The sequence below is a fragment of the Lissotriton vulgaris genome, chromosome 3_1, assembly GCF_964263255.1.
Source record: "Lissotriton vulgaris chromosome 3_1, aLisVul1.2, whole genome shotgun sequence".
Classification (NCBI taxonomy): Eukaryota; Metazoa; Chordata; class Amphibia; order Caudata; family Salamandridae; genus Lissotriton; species Lissotriton vulgaris.
Window position 1 is genome coordinate 153,838,509 of NC_141689.1, and position 19,868 is coordinate 153,858,376.

Sequence of the window (19,868 nt, forward strand, 5' to 3'; positions counted from 1 at the left end):
GACTGGCGCGTAGGGTTGGCCAACCACGCCAACAACGCACTCGCCCTGTCCCCCTCCGCGATAGACCGGACCGTATAGGCCTTATAATCAAAACAGCGGAGCCGTTCGACCTCCACTGCCACCTTCTCCCTCGCCTCTGCCGTTTGTGCTTGCAATTCCGGGTGTCCGGGGCGTCGAATCTCAAATTCGCGGAGTTCCCGATCCGCTGTGTCTAGATCAGCCAGGATGACACGCCTCATGCCCACCTTCTTGGAGATACAGTAGCCCCTCACCACTACCTTAAAAGCGTCCCATTCTAACGCCCTAGTACTCGCGGAGCCGCCGTTGGACGCAAAATAATCCGATATTCTCTCCCCCAAGTCCGCCTTGAAGACACTGTCCTCGGGGATCTCGGGTCGCAGTTTCCAGGTGGGCACCGCCGGCGTCCCCGGAAACCAGCGAAGGTCCAGTAGGAGGGGGTTATGGTCCGAGATGGTCCTCGATAAGTACTCCGATCGGACCGCTGCCGAAACCAGTTCGGGCGATCCCAGAAATCCATCTAGTCTGACATGCAACTCATGGAGGCTCGAGAAGTATGAATAATCCCTAGTTGCGGGGTGATGCGCCCTCCAAATGTCCGTCAAACCCCAGCGGGTCTGCCAATCCTGACGACCCTTAGCCGTGCGACGGACCGGGGAAGCGGGGGATGCGAGCGGTCTATGTCCACATCCACTACGGAGTTAAAGTCTCCCCCCAGCAGGAGGGGCCCGGCGAAAAAGTGGGCCAACGAGCCCGATAACCCGGAAAGGAAGGCAGTCTGGTCTACATTAGGAGCGTATACACAGCAAACATTCAGGTCCCTCCCCCCTAGAGTGCCCGAGATGGCCACGAAACACCCCTCTGGATCCAATACTGTCCTCGTGACTTGGAAGGGGACCCCTGCCCTGATCCATATTAGCGCCCCCCTGGCATAAGCAGAGTACGACGTGGAAAAGACCTGCCCCCGCCACCTACGCTGAAGCGCCGCCCCTTCCGCCTTGTTCAGATGAGTTTCCTGTAGCAGCGCCATTTGCACCCCCCTACGCACTAAATAAGCGTGGACCTTGTGGCGCCTGGACATAGTGTGAAGCCCCCTTACGTTCCAAGTAACACATTTCAAGTTAGCAACATCAGCCATTGTCCCAGATTGTTCTTGCACAGTCCCCCCATCCGGGTCCCCTCAAAGAAAAGACCTCAATCCTCCCAGCGCTGATGGCGGCCATTTTCCCCAACCCAAACCAAGCAACCAAAAAACCAACCAAACTCCCCCCCACCCACCCCAGAACAGGACCCAAACTGCGCCATCTAGATCCCATCCAAACCTCGTCTTCCATCAACCCCAGAACCCCCTCTAATCCTACAGTCGCCACCGTAGGAAGGCCTTATGGGCCAGGTGCGGGCTGGGCGGAGGCAGTGGGCCCTCGTCGCCCAGGCCACCAGGACTATAACAAGCCCCAAACCGTGTCAAGACCTCCCGGGGCAAAAGCAGAGGCCCCCCATCCCTCTCCCCCTCGTTGTCATCAGTAAGGAACGGCAACCGCCTCCCCCCTGCCGGGCCCCCACCCAAAACAAAGCAGTATGCCCCGTTACCCTTGTCCATCCAAAAGGTCCTCCACCGATTTCGGTGTGATCACCGGTGTATGGGCACTATCTGTTATTGAACCCTCCGAGTCCGATAGTGCTCCCTCATCACCCGGGTTTTCTTCCTCCTCGATGACTTCCTCCCTTGCTCCCGACAACTCCGACAATACTTCCAGCACTCCCCTCCGTTCCGATGATGTCTCCGCAGTCGAGGGCCCTCCCGTGCGGCCGCGGCGATTCCTGACCCTCTTGGACCGCCGCCTTTGTTCCGGCTCATCTGCTTGTTGGGACAAGGAGCCAAAGCCATCTTTCCCTGTCCTGTATAGGTCGAGCCAGGCACAGACATCCTCCGGGGTGTCGAAGAACTGGGTTTTTTCATCGACAATGATGCGGAGCTTTGCAGGATATAGGAGTGAATACTGAATGCCCTCGCTCCTGAGCTCGCGCTTAACCGCCAGGAAGGAGAACCGCTTGCGCTGCGTCTCGTAGGTGTAATCTGGAAAAATGTTCACCTGGCTGTTCGCTACTTTGAACGGGCCATTGTGCCTGGCGGCATTGAGGATTAAGTCCCTGTCTCGGAAATGCAGCAACCGCGCCACCACCGGCCTCGGGGTGCGTCCCTGCTGTAGGGGCCGTGCTGGGACTCTGTGGGCCCGTTCCAGAGTGTAGAAGGAGGACAGTCCCTCCGGGACCACCGTGTCTCGGAGCCAGGTCTCCAAGTATTGCACCATGTCGCCATCCTCGATCTTTTCCGGCAGGCCCACCACTCGGATGTTGTTCCTCCTGTTGCGGCCTTCCGCATCCTCCGCCCTCCGTTCCAGGGTCTCAATTCGGGATAGGGCGTCCTTCATCGTCGCAGCCAAGGTTCGCTGCGCCGGCTCCAAGGTTTTCACCGTGCCCTCCACCTCCTTGACCCGGTCTGAAAGTTTGCCATGGTCCGCCCTGAGGAGGCCCAGGCTCGTCGCCACCTGAGCAATGTCCTGTTGGAGGGCTGATCTCGTAGTCTCTATCGCCTCCAGGACACGGTCGAACTGTTGCTGCATCGGCGCGCCACCAGAACTTTTTGGGTCCCCATGCTCCTCTTTGTCCTGGGCTTCAGAGTCCGAGGCGGTCTGGGTGGATCCCTTGGCTCCTCTGGGTTTCCCCATGCCTCCAGGGGCACTCCGTGAGGGTCCCGTAGCAGGCGTCTCCGTGTGCGGGTGTCGACCACGACCTTCCCGGGCGCTTGTCCTCAATTCGGGTCCGGGCGACCTCCTTCTCCAGAGCCTGTGGAGACTCCGCCGCTTCGGCTCACGCCATCGCCACGGCGTCCGAGGGCACCGATGAGGGGGCGGAGACAGCCGTCGTCGAGTCGGGCAGACCCGTTCACCCACTATAACCCCGGGGTGAGGGTCACCTACTCCCTCGGGTGATCTGTGGCGCCAGAGTGTCGCGCCTCCCATGTAGGTGGACTGGCCAGGAAGACGTAGCTAGTCGCGGAGTCGCGAGGCGGGCCACCGCTTGGATCACAGGGCGTCCGCTCCCGGTGCCCTCCGCTGCGTGGGCACCCGCCCGGCCGTCCAACCGAGTTCAAATCCGTTGCAAGAGGTCCAATCCAGTAATGTCCAATGTCCAGAACAGCCGGGGATGGCGAAGCAGGGCGCCAGTCGCCACCCGCGGCACCTCTTCAACTCAGTAGTTCCGAATAGGGGGACAAAGGGGTCCGGGCGCCATGTTGGGTCGCACTCCGCAACTCCGCAAACCTCGGTTTTGCTCCGGAACAACCCTCGCCCGGGCTTCACCAGGGGCCCCGGCAGGTTTCCGTCGGTACGCTCAGCAGAATGCGGGGTCTGGGGTGCCCCGCAGCCTCCGATTTTCAGGATAATTCCGGGCTTAGTCCCGGAGCCGAGCTCTCAGGCGACCATCGCCATCGGCGCCCAAGCCACGCCCCCGAAAGCTGTCAACTGTTGCCGCTCAATCTCCATGCATGGAGGTGGAGGCTGGTCAGGTTCGGGTGGAGGACCGTCCCCTGTTGCAGCGACAGAATATCCTCCCGAAGAGGCAGTTGGATTGGGGGATCGATCGCCATGCTTAGTAGCTCAGGATACCAGTATCTTCGTGCCCAATCCAGAGCCACAAGGATGACGTTGGCCCAGTAGCGCCGAATCTACTTCAGCACTCTGGGCAGAAGTGGCATAGGCGGAAAGGCGTACAACAGGCTGCAGCTCCACTTGCGCCAAAAAGCGTTGCCAAGCGAGTGCTGTCTTGGAAATTCCCATGCGCAAACCGATGACATTGCACGTTCCCTTTAGTGGCGAATAGATCTAATCAACGCTCTCCCCACTGCAGAAAGAGACCTTGCCCCACGTCAGAGTTCAGACGTCATCCGTGATCCATCATGCACCAGCGGCTGAGCTCCTCCACCCTGGTGATCAGAAACCTGCCAGGTGTTGAACCACCAAGGTAAAGCCTTGATGTTCAAGCCATGTCCAGAGGCGCAGAGCCTCCTGACATAGGGTCCACGACCCCACCCGCCCTGTTTGTTGCAGTACCACATGGCGGTGGTGTGGTCCTTTAACACCTGCACTACACTTTCTCAGACAGAGGGAAGGAATGCTTTCAGTGCAAGTCGGATCGCCCGAAGCTCCAAAAGGTTGATATAGAGCTGGAACTCCGCCGGAGACCAGAGGCCTCTGATCTCCGCCTCTCACAAGTGGTTGCCCCATCCCAGGAGGGACGTATCAGTCACCACTGTGTGCTCCGGTTGGGGAAGGGAGAGGGATCTGCAATTCACCCAATCGTGATTCGTGAGCCACCACTGCAATTGTAGTGCAGTGCCCTCTGAGATCTGGACATGATCGGACAGGTTGCCCTGATGCTGTGCCCACTGGAACTTCAGGTTCCACTGCAGAGCCCGGATATGCCACCTAGCATGTTGCACTAGCAGGAGGCCATCAGGCCCAGGAGCCGGAAGGTCATCCTGACTGAAACTCGGGATAGAGGCTGAAAGATCGGAATCATAGCCTGAATATCCCAGACTCGCTGTACGGGAGGATAAACCCAAAACTGCGTCGAATCCGGAACCGCTTCGATGAAGGGGACCTTCTGAGAGGGACTCAGGTGCCACTTCGGCACGTTGATGGAGAACCCAAGCAAATGCAGAAGGTCGGCCGTAGTCTGGAGGTGGAAGACAACTGCCTGGGGCAAGCCCGCCTTCAACAACCAGTCGTCGAGATAGGGAAAGACTGGAACCCCTGATCTGCACATATGAGCTGCGACTACAGCCATCACTCTCGTGAACACCCGAGGGGCACTGGTAAGGCCAAAAGGGAGCAAACTGAAAGTGCTCTAGGCCTACCGTGAACCGCAGGTAACGCCGGTAGGCCAGTAGGACGGGGATATAAAAATATGCGTCCTGCAAGTCCAACACTACCATCCAGTCGCCAGGGTCGAGGGCAGCCAAGATCTGAGCCAGAGTCAACATCTTGAACTTCTCCTTCCCGAGGAAGCGATTGACGTTCCTGAGGTCCAAGATGTGGTGTAGGCCCCCTTTCTCCTTCTTGGGGACCAGAAAGTAGTGGGAATAACAACCACGTCCTACGTCTGGCCCAGGAACACGCTTGATGGCCCCCTTGGCCAAGAGGGCCGTGACTTCCTGTTGGAGAATCGCAAAGTCATCCAGGACATGCGGTGGAACTGAGGTGGCATGGCTGTAGGGGCAGACTCGAAGGGGAGGGAGTAGCCCCTTCGGACGATTTGCAGCACCCACCTGTCCGAAGTGACAGAAACCCAGTGGGGGAGGTGATGTTGAATCCTGCTGCCCACTGGCATGGGGTGCACCCCAAAGCTTGGACTAGGAAGGCTTTGAGGCAGATGCTGCAGGAGCGGAGGAGGACTCACCCGCACGCTGGCCCCGTGTGCCGCTACCGCGGCCACCACTTCCACAGCCGCGCTGAGGTTGGTTCTGCGCAGGCATCTGGCAGAATAAACAAGTTGGAGTGCCCCTTCCGTGACCAAGAAAGGAACGAAAAGCAGACATGGCTGGGCAAGTGCGGAGACGGGATGAACGGAACCCATTGCGGGGACGGAGTCGCAGACGGACCCGGATAGGGCGGGTAGGCCACGGGTCTCCCAGGGTCCAATGGAGCCACAGGGTAAGGATCCCTGGCCGCCTCGTCTGCGGCCCGAGACCGGCAGGACGACTTCGGAGACAAAACACGCTTCTTCGATTTCATCTTGTGACGTCTCTTACCCGAATCCGAGGATGAAGACTTTAACCCAGAGGAGCGATGACGAATGCCTGGCCTCCAGCAGCTTTTGGGATCGCTCCCGCAAAGCCTTCGGAGCCATGGCCAGACAGTCGGAACATGACCGGGAGTCATGGTCGTGCTCAAGACAGTAGAGACAGACGCCGTGGGGGTCGGCAACAGACCCCGCAGGACTTAAACGCAGGCATTCCTACATAGCACCAGGAGTCAAAGACTCAAAAGAAGTAGAGACAAAAGTCTCAAAAAGTTAGTCTAAAAGTGACTAGGGTACGTGATCTAACCGGATCTGCACTTGCTGGCGCGGAAAAAGAAAGAACTGACATCAGCGCTCATGGGTGGCGCCTAAGTAGTCTCCGTGAAGTCATCTCGTCGCTTATGACGCCAGCAATAGATGTGGAGGGGTACTGCTGACGAAAAACTTTCTGGATCCAATCTGACACCTGGGGATATCCTAAGGTAAGAAATCTATCACTAACGTGTCTCTTTCAGATATAACAATAAAAGGAGCACACTCTAAAACCAACTGGTGTTAAATGAAGATCCTAAATGAAGTTATACAGAGAGAGTACTCACTTGCGGTCATACATTATTCAGATAGTGAAGGAGAATTTTAATTTAATCGATAATGATCATCAGTCACCAGGATATTTGAATAAGGCATTTGTAAAATAATGTGCATTGATATTTCAACACTGAGTAGATGGCTCACAAGTATTAGGAAGCAATGGATATTTGGGATTGGTTAGATTCTATGTAGACTTTATGGCGATTACTGTACTTGTAATAATTTTCTGAGTTCGTCAGGGTGTGTGGTTGAATCCATTGCATACACTCAAGTTTCAAGAAATATATTCACCTATCACATGTATGTATTTGTGTACTGTTGATGCTGAATTTATCAAATGATGGACTTCATTGTAAGATATTAAATTATAGAAGTCTGCCCACTACTCCCAATGATAGCGGTCATTCTCTTGGATTGCACTTTTTATATGAGGATATTGATCATATTATGTTTCAACATATTAAGATCACCCTTCTACTTTTGTGTGAAACATTATGTGTGTGTTATAGGTATTGTGGAATGGAATTATCTGGAATTTACGTGCAATATGGATATGAGGATGTGTATGTATTGATTTTAGAGTTCTTATGTCTGACATATCTATATTCTTTTCTCTCATGCATACAAAATGGTTACATATACAACAGCCCTGAAGAAGTGGCAGCATGCTGCAAAACATGTGTTGGCTTAAGTTTATAAGATCTGGTTGTGACCTAAATCAAATCGGAATTGGATAATTGTGTTGATCTAACTATTTGCACTGGTTACAACTTGGAGAATTTGAACTAAACAACAGAAATAGGATTGGATAGAACTGTCACAATTTGATATGGATATGATGAACTAATGAGAGACAGAGATGGTTATGTGGTAGGAATTTTTTTAATTTGCTGGGTATGGAATACAAACTATATTTCTGAATGTGGGATGAAAGGATTAAAGGATTTCTTTTCTTAATGTGTGTGAATAGGCCTGTTTGCTTATATTTGCTTACAGGTTTATTGTTTTTTGAGGGGATGATCTGGATTTATTAATTAATGGAAGTAGAAGGGCATCAGCCCACATTGTGTTCATTTTATACTCAGAGTTTTCAGTAAAAATGAAATAATGTTACAAAAGCTGAGTGAGGGTTGAGAGAGGGACCCGCTCACTGCCTAATGGCATAATCGCCGCGGCAGGCACCCAAATCTCAACACTAACAGAAGGTTGTAGACGGACAAAGACAAGACTCTCTGAGGAAACATGCTGACAATTCTGCAAACACTACTGACCGCTACCCGCGGCCCATCACTGAGCTGACCATGTGATACAACCTCAACTGTGACAAAGCGTCACACACCAATAAGACAACCTAAACAGCGACTACAAAATTCTAAATGAATATGGAGTAATGAGGCTACTGCCTCGGTATCCAAAAACTCACCACTGTCAGAAGGTATCTGACAGGAGAAGACAAGAATCAGGAGGGGAACATATCAAGTGACAAGACGGGCCCTGCAGACTCGTATCACCCTTTCTAAGTAGAGATTATTAAGGAGGGAGGCATTCGACCTTTGCCTGTTGAGCTAATCAGCTTAGACGGCCTCACACAACGATAATAGCAGGCACTACAATTATTCTGAACACAAGGCTTAATGTTCAGACAGGTATGCTGGTGTGAACCGTGTTTGAACTTCAAATAGGCCTATTTTACATTGTGCTAGAATTAGCTCAGCGCCCGAGGTAGCCAAAAGAGGGCAGGTTTGCAATAAATATATAACACAACTTGGTCCAGCACACAAATCATATTACAAAATTTCAACAGTAACCACAATCATTTTGTACAGATATAAATCAGCGATAGCAGAATCAATGACGTTGTTTGTAGCACATTCTTTATTTATTCTTCAGTTAAAAAGACTGGAGCCGTGGCCAACTCGCTTCGTCCTTCACGGACTTCTTCAGGGCTACAAATAACACATATACACATGACAGTTATTATACATGAATTTACACTATTTAAAATAAAAACATCTTTGCATTTGACACATTACAACACACCTGATTAAATTTCCTACAATTTATACAATATTTACAAAGAAACCCAATGATAATACATAGTCTTACAGATCACAGGTAATTTCTATATCATTCCACTGATACTGCTTTGTTTGTTACAAGTTGCTCAAACATAAATTATTAAAAACGGTCGGCAGAAAGAACCAGTAAACCTTATTATATTCATTCTCAAAGGTTTAATGGGTTGATAAACCTCATTATATTCATTCTCAAAGGTTTGGTGGGTTCTCTACAGATGCTACAACAGTTTCCCTTTTAAATAGCTAGTTGAAGAAAGTTAGCTCACCAGAAAATGAGCTTGTTTTATAATGTTATCCTATACATTTTCTCAGTGTGTTCCCCAATCAGATTTCATTTGATCACAGATCTAATGAGGAAGAATTCATTCTTGATTAGACCCTGACCACGAAGTACATGGGGGTAAGTACATATATAAATTAATCCCGAGATTATGATGCATACCTTACATATGTTCCTTTCTTTTTCTTTCAGAGAATGGGAAATGGCTCTTACGCTGTGAATTCAGTTCTTATTTGTATATTCAATTGTTAATACGCTGTATAAAAGGAGAGAGAATTTTTACCCGCAAGCAATTTATTATGCATACTCTCCAGTGCAATCAGAGCCATATTACAAATGTTATCCATATTTCTTTTTTTATTTTGTATTATTTTCAAATTATATGTATTAAACCATACATGGCATCCCATATCTCCTCTGCCTATATTACCCTGGGACAGTTTCTTAGGAGCAAAAAACTGGGTACAAGAGAATAATTTAAAATTTATGCTAATCAACTTTTTATTTTACTCTGTTCAGTCTCTCTCATATAAAAAAGAGGTACATTAAATCCCCTTTGTTTTGACCATACTCGACATGTTTAAACAATGAAAGACCATTCCATGGCTTCATTTGCCTACGATCACCAATAATAAAAACCTTCTAAGTAAGATAGATGCTTGACATCAGCTCCCCTTATTATGGCAGCGCCATCTTGAAATGTCCATTTATAATTGACTTGGCTCTAAAACATTCTCATTTCTTTCATACCAGTTATAGCCGTTTAATCAAAGAGGCTTCACCCACAGTCTAATATTCGTGAGCTTCTTAAAATATTTATTAAAGCCCACAGGACTGTCCTTCGATATTACGAATTATACGATTACTCAAGTACCTCTAAAAAAAGGTATTTACAAAGATCCCCACTGTTACTCACTTCTAAGTTAAGTTAGCGGCCAGCTCCATGGTGTGACGTCCTTCATAGTCAAATACGAAAGGACAAGCCGTGCCGCCATTATATAGCCCGTGGTATATTACTAATGTTATGCACCTGGCTTAAGCATATCAAATAACGGCACCTACCCATTTTCGGCGGCGCCATTTTGAAATTCCTATTTTCAAATAGCGGATCCAGAAAACAACCATTATTTATAGTGACAGAGTCAAAGGATAAATCTATTGTATATAAATACTCTCATCCTATTAAAAACTGCCTGTTTCGACATCTGTACATTTTTACTAATTCCACGTTTCTTAAATATAGGTTTTTCGATTTTTTTATTCATATAAACTAGGTGGGGACCATCAGATGAATTCACAAGATAAATAGTGTCTAGTACTAATCAAGAAAAAAAAGAATGTATCGGGCATTCGTTCTCTAATAAATACCACCCAGCATACTTTGCGCTCAGTATTATAATCATTCCCCGTTTTTGTCAGCGCCATTTTGGAACAGGTTTTGTAATCCAAATAGATTAGGAATACATGGTTCAGATACAGGTTTTACACATTTTTTATTCATATTAACTAGGTGGGGACCCTCACATGAATTCATAAGATAAATACGTCTAGTACTATTCAAGTGAAAAAAAAGATATTTTTATATTTTTTTATATTGGGCATTCGTTTTTTAATAATTACCACCCAGCATACTTTGCGCTCGGGATTAAAGTTGTTCCCCGTTTTCCTCAGCTCCATATTGGAACAGGTTTTGTAATCAAAAATATATTATGAATACATGGAACACGGGTCCAGATGAGATTATATTCAATATTAAGCACCCGTATATTAAAATTGGTCCGTTTCTGATTTTATTCAAATTGCTTTCTTCGTATTTTTTGTATCAAATATCCTTATGTATGAGCTTTGGGGGGTCTTCGCCTGGATCTGAATTTAGCAACTTTGTCTCACAAGTCCTCTGTTATTCATTATTCAGCGGCCATACTGTGTTCCTTTCCCACACTGCGCTCGCAATGAGCAGCAAATCACAATTTTCACAAGAGCCATCTTGGAATGTTTCTCAAAAGAAAGGAGCATATTTAAGAAGATGGATTGCGGGTTTTTCATAATTTTACCACAAAGTGAAAAAGAAACATATTTTGTATCTAGTTGCCAATTCCTCTATTTTAACATAACTAACAAAATGCATATCCCTATACAGCTGCTTGATTGCCAGTTAGTATATTTAAACATAAAATAACTGGATACATATTCCTTTACAGCTATATAATGTAGCCACACCAAAAAGAAGAGTGTTTCTTCTTGGTGTATTAGGCAAAAAAAAAACATAAAACAAAAGAGTCAGTAGCCGTTCGCTAACAGCAGCCAAGATAGCGCTATAACACTCATGCAGATGGATTGCTGGTTTTTCATAATTTTACCACAAAGTGAAAAAGAAACAAATTTTGTATCTAGTTGCCAATTCCTCTATTTTAACATAACTAACAAAATGCATATCCCTATACAGCTGCTTGATTGCCAGTTAGTATATTTAAACATAAAATAACCGGATACATATTCCTTTACAGCTATATAATGTGGCCACACCAAAAAGAAGAGTGTTTCTTCTTGGTGTATTAGGCAAAAAAAAAACATAAAACAAAAGAGTCAGTAGCCGTTCGTCAACAGCAGCCAAGATAGCGTTATAATACTCATGCAGAAAAGCTGATATCTCCCTTTTATTTCTACAAGAAATGATGTAATTCATTATTAGTGTTCAGCCCTAATGCCTGTGGTTCTCAATCGGCAAATCCATCCTGCCTCAGCCTGTCATAATGCTAGCTCTTGTGACAACCTGGTATAGTTGTTTACCTGAATCTGTGCTGAATTAATTTGATTGTTGTAGAATTTGCTTTCTTCAGAGATGATCATTTGTTTGTATTTAGTTAATTTTTGTTTGTAACAGGATTTTTAGTCCGGATTGTAGTTTTGGCTCCATTTCCGTTCTTGCCGTCTACAGCTTTGTTTTTCAAGCCTAAGGCTCTGATTAAACCAGGGAGTCGAATTAGATATTCTATTGTTGGATCTTTTTTTAGTAGGGACTGTGGTGTCTATTATATTCCGAAGCCAGTTAGTGTGTGTAATAGCTGCTAATTCTGGATCTGAGATGTTAACTTTCTGACTGGTATGCAATTTAAGGTTAAATTCGGCCAGATCGATGCTTTTCCAAGCTTTAAATTTAGTGGAATTGGCGGATATAGTGTGGGGGGGCGTGGTGATATTAAAAAGTATTGCAGAGTGGTCAGTCCAAGTTAGTGGAAGGGTGTTCTCTATGGAGAGTGAATTAAGGTTTGAGAATATTCCATCCAGCGTATGACCCGCAGAATGCGTAGGAGAATGGACTAATTGTGTTAGGCCTACTGCTTCCATTTCGGTCAGAAGGACTGTTGTATCTGAAATATCTAGGGCTTCCAGATGGAAGTTAAAATCTCCCAAAATGGTGAAGTTATTTTCCCCTGCTATGGGTTCTAGGAGGTGGCTCAAAGATGAAAGGAACGTAGTGTGTGGACCTGGGGGGCAGTATAAGAGAATGCCTCTGAATGAACTGGAATAGGGGGGTAAAAAGGTAAAGTTAATTGCTTCACATGAAGTAGTAGGTATGGGCTCTATTTGCAGTGTGTAGTTGTTACGATATATTATGGCTATGCCTCCTCCTTTTTTTAAAAGCCTATCACATCTGGTATTTGTATAACCTTCGGGAGAAGCTGTGGTAAAGTTGGGTCCACAGGAAGGGTCTCCCCACGTTTCAGTGAAAAAAAGGATATCTAAGTTCCAGTTTCTATGAAATTAGCAATTTCATATTTATGTTTCGGTAATGATCTTACATTATTAAGAGCTGATCGAACAATTTTTGGCACTTCATTTTGTTTGTCTTTAATGAGGCATTGTAAGTGAGGGTTTTTCATTAAAAGAAGAGGGCAAGTAGGGCAGGTAAAGGGGGAGTAATTTAATTGGCCAAAGTCGATGGGGTTGCATTTATGAGAAGACTTATTAAAGGCTTTTAAATGCTCAGGTTTATATGTAAGCTTGTATTGTTGATGCTCTTGTATAGAACCGGCAGGGGGGGTGGCCCTAAGCCTGGTGCAGGCGCGGACGGGCGCAGACGGGCTTGCCTTTGGCGCGCCATCGGCGCGCCCACTGCGTGCGTCCGCTGCGCGTGACTGGTAGCATGGTGTTTATATAGTGGTTTGGCGGCAGACTAGCCTGCTAACCATCGCGCTAAGGGGACCGGAAGTGAGTCTACTTGCCGGTATTGGCTTCCCTCCACTCAAACTGCAGGCAGCGGTGGACCGGGGGAGTCAATAAGAAGTGCCAAACAAACAAATATGCATTTTTAAATCACAAACAGTATAAGATTTAAAAACACCCAATTGAAGCAAACATGCATCGTGAGCGAGATTTCGAGAATCCTAACATGTGGCCTTCCGTGTCAAAAATAAAATCACCAAGCGGTCAGCTCTATCCAAGGGCGAGCTTCCTGGCCGGCGTGTTTATATAGTGGTTTGGCGGCAGACTAGCCTGCTAACCATCGCGCTGAGGGGACCGGAAGTGAGTCAACTTGCCGGCATTGGCTTCCCTCAACTCAAACTGCAGGCAGCGGTGGACCGGGGAGTCAATAAGTAAGTGCCAAACAAACAAATATGCAGTTTTAAATCACAAACAGTACAATATTAAAAACACCCAATTGAAGCAAACATGCGTCAGGAGCGAGATTACGAGGCTTCTAACATGTGGCCTTGCGTGTTAAAAATAAAATCACCAAGCGGTCAGCTCTATATACTTAAGCCAGGTGCATACCACGAACTATAAAATGGCGTCACTGCTTGTCCTTTCGTATTTTACTACGAAGGACGTCACACCATGGAGCCGGCCGCTTACTTAACCTAGAAGTGAGTAACAGAGGGTATCTTTGTAAATACCTTTCTTTAGAGGTACTTGAGTAATCGTATAACGTAATATCGAAGGATAGTCCTATAGTCTTTAATAAATATTTTTAGAAGCTCACGAATATTAGATTGTGGGTGAAGCCTCTTTGATTAAACGGCGATAACTGGTACGAAAGTAATGAGAATGTTTTAGATCCAAGTCAATTAAAAATGGGCATTTCAAGATGGCGCTACCATAATAAGGAGAGCTGATGTCAAGCATCTATCTTAGAAGGTTTTTATTATTGGTGATCGTGGGCAAATTAAGCCATGGGATGGTCTCTCATTGTTTAAAGAAGTCGAGTATGGTCAAAACAAAGGGGATTTAAATGATTTATTTTTCTTTATATGAGAGAGACTGAACAGAGTAAAATAAAAAGTTGATTAGCATAAATTTTAAATTATTCTCTTGTACCCAGATTTCTGCTCCTAGGAAACTGTCCTAGGGTAACATAGGAGGAACAGATATTGGATGCCATGTATGGTTTAATAGATATAATTCGAAAATAATAAAAAAAATTAAAATAAATATGGATAAAATTTGCATTATGGCTCTGATTGCACTGGAGAATATGCATAATAAATTGTTTGCAGGTAAAAATTCTCTCTCCTTTTATATAGCATAGTAACAATTGAATATACAAATAAGAACTGAATTCACAGCGTAAGAGCAATTTCCCATTCTCTGAAAGAAAAAGAAAGGAACGTATGTAAGGTATGCATCATAATCTCTGGATTGATTTATATATGTACTTACCCCATGTACTTCGTGGTCAGGGTCTAATCAAGAATTAATTCTTCCTCATTAGAACATTAAAAAACAAGCTCATTTTCTGGTAAGCTAACTTTCTTCAACTAGGTATTTAAAAGGGAAACTGTTGTAGCATCTGTAGAGAACCCACCAAACCTTTGAGAATAAATATAATGAGGTTTATCAACCCATTAAACCTTTGAGAATGAAAATAATACGGTTTATTGGTTCTTTCTGCCGACCGATTTTAATAATTCATGTTTGAGCAACTTGTAACAAATAAAGCAGTATCAGTGGAATGCTATAGAAATGACCTGTGATTTGTAAGACTATGTATTATCATTGAGTTTCTTTGTAAATATTGTATAAATTGTACGAAATGTAATCAGGTGTGTTGTAAGGTGTCAAATACAAAGATGTTTTTATTGTAAATAGTGTAAATTCATGTATAATAACTGTCATGTGTATATGTGTTATTTGTAGCCCTGAAGAAGTCCGTGAAGGACGAAACGCGTTGGCTACGGCTACAGTCTTTTTAACTGAAGAAAAAATAAAGAATGTGCTACAAACAACGTCCATGATTCTGCTATCGCTGATTTATATCTGTACACAATGATTGTGGTTACTGTTGAAATTTTGTAATATCATTTGTGTGCTGGACCAAGTTGTGTTATATTTGTGAATAAGACAGTTTCTGTCTTAGGAGATTTAGGGGCTTTTGAATCTCCGGTCCGTGGCACCTAAAAAATTACACAAAGCAGCACTTTGGATAGGTGCAATTGTGCTTAAACCCCATTCCCCGCTCTCTTTTTCAATCAATTGCTATAACAATATACATCAAATATGTTGGAATTTTTCTTGTTATACTTTTAGAAAACGTTACTGTTGGCATTCTGTTAGACTTCATTGTTATTACAATTCATGTCATGTGCACTCGGATGGGATTTTGATCTTAAAATGTATCCTTTGTTTCCTTGAGTGTAGTATTCCATAATGAAAGAGGCTTTGGGTTCCACTAACTATCCCTGTGATGTCTCAGGACATTGATCGTCATCTGAAACACTTCTCACTCAAATATTGCTCAGAGGGTTGTGGGGTCGTTGCAGTCCAGCTATTTTTCTGTCTCAGGTTGGCACATTGACTGAGTATTGCCAGGGGTCCAGGAACCGAACTCGGTATTCTAGCGTTATCTGGAAAATATATCAATACATCACTACCTCACAGACATCTATGTGCTGGGGTGCGAGGGTGGATGGGTGTAGTAAATGGTGAACATAGGGGAGTAAAGTAGGAGCAGTGGTGCCTCCGCTTTCATCACAATGATGAGAAGCAGGATTAATACTGAAGAAAAGGATCATGTACGATTCAGGCACTGGGAGAAAGCACTAAGTGATATGACCTCATAATGTACACCAGGTGTTGGTAGAACAGGCTGTTCTTACCCCAGTGAACCAGTCTTCCCAAACAATCTCTGTGCATTGGTAACATTGCCTTTCATTAGCCCAGAATTACAACCAGCAGCTGCAGAGCCCTCCTGTTAGTGATTCATACTATGGAACAAAGTACAACAAAACATCATGTTCTGACAGAGATCCAATTCAGAGCGTGGTTACACTGCGTAACCAAGGCACAGGCTTCACTTCACGATGTGACAGCAGATCACAGCATTGACAATATTAATAACAATATCTATTACAGCAGCAACAACCACTCCTGGAATCATTACTACTACTACACTGATACTGCTATCATAATTGATTGCTCCTGATTGGTTAATAGTTTCTGCATGTAACACAAGCAGGAGCAGTTCAGAGGGATTTAAATCATTATTCATGTGAACAGATTTGTTTAAATAAGCATCAGGACTTCAGTGGGATGATAACGTGTCCCTGCTTCTAGGCATGTCTATGTGCAGACTCACTAGGATGATCTGCAGTGTAGGCATGGACGTCCTTCAGGGCACTCACCAGTTTCTCCTTGAAGCAGTACGATTGGAAGCTCTTGGAGAGGATCTCTGCATACTGCAGCAGCACTTTACTGATGGTCTGTAAAGAGATGAGAACACAACACCAGTGTAAGCACACAGCGAGTATGGGCGAGGCTTCAAGTTAAGGAATAAAAGTACGGCTAAAGCTCCAAATTGTGTACAACGAGTGGGGGTCAGTTGCCATGATCAATACGATGACTATGGGAAGGCTCAATGTGAAGTATTGCCAGTGATATAGAACCACAGGAATCAGCTCCTTACAAACACAGGGTGAGTAAGGTCCCAGAAAAATGTGGCATGTTTACATCTGATTTATGATAAAAATACGCACTCAATATCAGCCATTCAATAAGCATTTAATTACGTATGAAGCAACGTCAGTCCAGTCAAATAGACTTCACATCAGGGCTGATTCTAACTACAATAACCCAAACAAAACACTGCACAGAGTCTAGTCACAGTTCAATCTGAAGAATCATTGCCCATCATGCTCTAGGCTGAGGTGAGCTTATCTACTTTTGTAGGTAGTAGAGTCACACACTACTGCTCAGCTGTCCCATTAGAAACCAAAAAGGTGCTACCGAAGTACTAAAAAGAACAATAAGTGAAACTACAACGTCATAACATGGATGAGAATGTTTCCTCAGGGTATGTGCAAAGGACACATTCCTAATTTAAATTCTGTACAATTTCAAATCATACAAACTTTGGAATGAGACTACACAACCACCCCCCCCCCCCCATTTTCCTGCTAATTGATCTGAGATAGGTTAGGAAACGGAAGCAGACACTTCAGTCCTGGACAGGATGTGCACTAGATAGATCAGATGCTACTTTCCAATAACAGACGCTCTCTGGGTCTTTTTCTTTCATCATATTCAAAATGACCAAGGACGCTTTGTACTCTAACTCTTATCTAACTATTGGCTGCTACACATGGACATTGGCTTACGAAACCCTGATCATTAACCCACGACTGACTAATGCACAGGAGTGAGGAGGGAAGGACTCATTATCGAGGTACTAGAAGGACCGCCCTAGACGCAGAATATCAGTGACAAGTCGCTGACATCTTTTTATAAAATGAATCATGACATACTCAGAGAGGAAAGGTAGATCACACTGCAGCCTTTGAAATCCCTATAATGTGAAGCTAGTTTAGATAGATAGTTGTTGAAGCGTATACACAGTGGTATTTGTGGAGCGTGAACCCAGCCAGATGGCAGAGTGGTGTTTCTCCAGCAAGGTCTGCACAATTCCACATCAAAGCAAATGCAAGACATCAGGTACAAATACCACTGTCTGCTTATTAACAAATGTATTCCTTTCGGGACTAAACAAGCTGACACATCATCTATTCTATGACGAAAAACGAATGGTGAGTGGGATCTGAAAGCTGGTTTTACAAACCCTAAGACTCAAAAAGCATTACAGCTAGCCAACCATCTGAGCTGGCATGTTGTCTGACAAGAAACGGTCTTAGACCAGAAGCAAACAACCAAAAGAGCGCCTCCAGAACTCCACCACATCCAAAATATCACAACACTGTCATACCGTGCAAGTTCTTGGGCACCACTAACACATTCAGCCAATCTACAAACTAGAATCAATTTCTACCATATTGGGAAGGTGTGTGCAGTTTTTTAATTGAAAAACAAAAGCATTGGATATCAGGAAACAGCAAATAAAGTAGACATTACACATTCCAGCAATTGCCCTATTACAGCAAACATCAGCTTATTCCTCTGATTTAGGAGTGAAAGTGCTTTTCCCACCCATTGAGGAGTCATCAACATCTGTGGTGCAGGACAATCCGACAATTCCAAGCAACATTGAAAAATAGCAGCACAGAAGCTGTACTTGCGGTTAACATCTACTATTAGCATTTGTTAATGGAAGATGCTAATTTTTATTGCTTAACAGCTGTGGTTCGGACTTCGGAAAATACATTAAAAAGTAAAAATCGCATACATTAAGGAAAGGGCCCTCAATTAATCTGTGTTTACACTCCTTCAGCCTGCACATCTCGCATAAACCAATAGCATTTTCTTCCAATTGTTACAAGGAATGCTGATATCTGGACAGTTTGCAAGCACGCCTATTAGGAGCCTCGGCCACTGCGTCTTGTTTAAATTCTATGATTGATGGCAATGTAGTAAACATGGTACGCCTACTGAAATAAGATGCATGAACATAAGAATCTGCAGATTGTATATATTTGGCACTAGAACCTGTTTACATGTTGCCAGGGCATGGAATGTCGCACTGATGTCCCAGGTGTTGCACTTGCACTGCACACTGTGGCCAGCCTTGATGTCACAGGGTACATGAAGGGCACCTCTTCCCTTCCCTCATTCCATGAACGTTCATGTCTCACTAGAGTCAGAAGATCCAGGGAGAGTGAGGGAGGTGGACTGGGGGCAATCTTTGCTATGCGACGGCTTACAGTGCAACAATGCCACACCAACCTCCCCAGAAAGAATTGCTTGTGGATTACCGCAGGCCTGAGGTCTATTGCTTTTGGTTCCGAGTACGTGTTTCAAACAGTCACAACATTCCTTCACTTGGTTCAAGCTTAATAAATAGGCTGATGACACCCAGCTGAAGCTATAGAATGACTAGGATAGAAGAAGACTCCCGGAATGCCTCATAGCCATAAATAACTAATAACCCCTGCAAAGAAGGTGACAATGTTGATGGGAGATTTAATATCATCAGATATGGAGTTTCCCAAACTGAGTAACAAGTGAGAAACCAGCCCTATCCTAGTCCACCGGGCAGATGCCCATGATAGGATTATCCCTCAGGTTTCGGATGTTTTTGCACCTAAAGCCGTGACATCACTCATTTCTTTGGTGGGACTATTCGACTATCGAGTGGAAGGGCTATTGTGTTGTTCGGCTACATTGGGATTGCTGCAGTCCATCCATTTGTTCCCACTGTAAGAGCTCCGAAGCTACCAATCTGGTGGTAGTAGTGGACAACAAAACATTGATATGTTCTGCATTCCAAACATGTCATTGAAGAATACTGGCTAATAATGCTGTCTCTCTGAAGCAATGACATTTGGCAGGCAAATACCTTATATTAAAGAATGAATTCAATATGGAACTGCTGTGGAGAACGTGATTGTTGCCATGGTAAATGAAGATGCAATGGCAGCTGTGACAAAGTCTCCTTTTCTGTTGGTCTCCGCCAAATGGTCACTTTCAATAGAACCAATAGTTTGCTGGTCACAGAACTGTAGTCTGTGACAGTGTCAGTCAGCAATGAAGTACACGCACTCGTCCCTATGCTATACTTAGCTGCATCCATTTAGTTTACTTATCTTTCAAGTAAGGCCGAGATAAGGAAGCTAAATGTCATGTATGGGCTGCAGTGGGCTGTTCCACCGGCCAGTCGAGTGGATAAACAGTGATACAACAGAGATACTCCATGATTCTTGCAGATGTCAGAC

At 45.1% G+C, this 19,868-nt stretch overlaps 1 protein-coding gene across 4 annotated transcripts in view; it reads right to left on the bottom strand.

Annotated features, from left to right (window-relative positions):
* Nucleotides 1-19,868, bottom strand: part of UNC13B (unc-13 homolog B) — a 3,024,149-nt gene that overhangs the window by 548,400 nt on the left and 2,455,881 nt on the right. For all 4 annotated transcript variants that reach the window (XM_086960243.1, XM_086960242.1, XM_086960241.1 and 1 more), the window contains one exon: nt 16,392-16,469. In XM_086960243.1, coding sequence (XP_086816369.1) covers nt 16,392-16,469 — 78 coding nt within the window. The remainder of the gene's footprint in view (nt 1-16,391; nt 16,470-19,868) is intronic.